The sequence below is a fragment of the Sturnus vulgaris genome, chromosome 17, assembly GCF_052056855.1.
Source record: "Sturnus vulgaris isolate bStuVul1 chromosome 17, bStuVul1.hap1, whole genome shotgun sequence".
In the NCBI taxonomy this organism is placed as follows: Eukaryota; Metazoa; Chordata; class Aves; order Passeriformes; family Sturnidae; genus Sturnus; species Sturnus vulgaris.
Genome location: NC_142259.1, coordinates 6,855,885 through 6,858,000, shown reverse-complemented (window position 1 = coordinate 6,858,000; position 2,116 = coordinate 6,855,885). Strand labels below are relative to the sequence as shown.

At 63.7% G+C, this 2,116-nt stretch overlaps 1 protein-coding gene across 1 annotated transcript; it reads right to left on the bottom strand.

Annotated features, from left to right (window-relative positions):
- Window positions 1-711: 711 nt before the first annotated feature.
- LOC106851661 (urocortin-like) lies at window positions 712-1,827 on the bottom strand. The gene is made up of 2 exons (XM_014873785.2): window positions 1,773-1,827; window positions 712-1,316 (listed from the first exon to the last, which is right to left on the bottom strand). The coding sequence occupies exon 2, from the start codon at window positions 1,290-1,292 to the stop codon at window positions 900-902; it is 393 nt and encodes a 130-aa protein (XP_014729271.2). The 5' UTR covers window positions 1,293-1,316; window positions 1,773-1,827; the 3' UTR covers window positions 712-899.
- Window positions 1,828-2,116: the final 289 nt, after the last annotated feature.

Genomic DNA, 2,116 nt, shown 5'->3' with positions numbered 1-2,116 from the left:
TCTGATGTCTCCAGGGTGCCAGAGGTCCTGTCCAACCCTGTGCCCACCCCAGTCAATCACTCAAGGCTGAAATGGCCGAGCTGGCCTGGGGGAAGGATGTTGACTCCTCCCTGCTCTGCAGAGTACAGGGCCCTGGGACAATTTTCCTCCTTCCACCATGACTGTCGATAGTGCCTGGGAGCCTTCCCAAACCCAGTTCAGCCTCATGAAGCCTGGCAGTGGACTCTGCACAGCTTGGGGTGGGAATGGCTGCTCCAAGCTCGGGGCTGTGATTGCAGGAGGGAGACTGAGGTGAGGAAGGCTCCATGCCCCAGAGAGAACAGCTTGGGGAGGGAGGGGCCCCTGGGGGGGCTGCAATGCCCTTGCTGCCAATCTTTTACACAGGTGCTCATCTTCCTCCAGGAACCGCCAAGCTCAGGTGTCACTAAACCTTGTCCCAAATCCCCAGCTGTGACACAAAAAGCTGCAGGCTTGCTGCAAAGTCGGGCAGCAGCAGCCTTTGGAGCCATTCTCAGGGATACTGGAGAAGCCCTGGTTGGGTCTCAGGGTGCAGCTTCCAGCCGGGGTGGCACTACCTGCATCATTCAGAGCTCTTTATGCAGATGTTTTTCACCCAAGGAAACATCTGGGATTGCTCTGGTGTTTTTGGGGCAACCTGGTTCGGGTCCACAGATTTATGACAGCAGGGAAGCATAAGAGCACAGCAGCAGGGCAGGTACGACTGTGACTTTAATGCACAACAGTGACACGCGGTTCGCAGTGACAGGAACACTGCCAGGCAAGGTGGGGACTCCCTGGGCACGGCTGCAGCCCACAGCATCCCCCCGGTTCTCCGCTCTACCGTGGTGTCTTGTTACGGGGTCGGTCTCCTTCATTCCCCCACCTCCAAGGACCCTGTCTCATTTCCCTATACTCTGCAGTAAGAGTTTATTGCTGAGCGCCTTCTGGGCAAGTCTCTCCTCCCGGGACATTTCCAGGAACTCGCGCAGGAGGTGGAAGGTGAGATCCAACGAATTGGGTTTTCCATCTCGCCTCTTGCCGGTTTGCAGCCCCCGCCGGGCTCGGGGGGCCAGGATGGGCTCTGCCCCATGGAACTGGCACAGTCTTTGAAGCAGGGGATCGGTGCCAGGGACCGGAGATCTCGGGGCTCCCATCCAGGGCTCCCAGGTGAGTTGAGGGGCCAGGGTCAGCCTGCGAGACGGTCCCCGGGGCCACTGCAGGGGCGAGCAGGTCTCCGAGGGCAGGAAGAGCAGGACGAGGACGGAAGCAGCTGAAATCATCCTGACCCGCATCGCAGCCACTCCGGGGCCAGAAGCCTGCAAGAGCAGCCCCCCCCCGCCCCGGACCCCCACATCCCCCCCGCTGCGGTCAGGGGTCACTCGAGGGGCTTCACCCCCTTGGGGATCCCTTCCCCAGGGATGAAATTCCCTGGGAATGAAGCCCCCCTGGACGGGATCTCCACCCCCGCCGATGGGAATCCCACCCCGGGTCCCTGGGACAGGACCCTTCTGAGGACGGGACCTCCCGCGGGCTGGGATCTCCCACCCGGGGACGCGACACCCCTTTTCCCGACGTGGGACTCCTCCCCGGGCATGAGACACCCTCGGCAGCTGGGGCGGGACCCTCCAGGACCTGGGGCCCCCTGCGAGGGGACACCTCCCCGACCCCGGCATAGGACCCTCGCCTCCCATCTCCTGATCCCCCAGATCCCCCTCCTTGTGCTGGGGCCCCGGGGGTGGCGGTGCCCGTCCCAGTGCCCGTGCGTGTCTCACCGCTCTCCGGCGCTGCTCTCCGCTCCGCTCCTCCCGCAGGACGCGCCGCTCCGTGCCCCGCGCCCCGTGTATATAGGGGCGGTGGGAGCCACGTGATGGGAGCGGGGCCGGGATCTGTCCGCGGTGCTGAACGGGGGGAGAGCCGGGGGGACGGGGGTGGGAGTCTGGGGGAACACGGGGCTACGTGGAGGGGGGGACAGTCTGGGAGGGGGACATGTGAGTCCGGGGGGTACGTGGAGTGAGGGGGGAAGTGTTTTGGGGGCCGTGGGGGTGTGTGGGGTGTGCAGGGTTGTGTATGCAAGGGGCACAAATGTTTTGAGGGGCATTTCTGTGTGTGTTCAGGG

Coding starts and splice junctions, on each gene's coding strand:
- LOC106851661 (XM_014873785.2), bottom strand. CDS start 1,292: ATGCGGGTCAGGATGATTTCAGCTGCTTCCGTCCTCGTCCTGCTCTTC.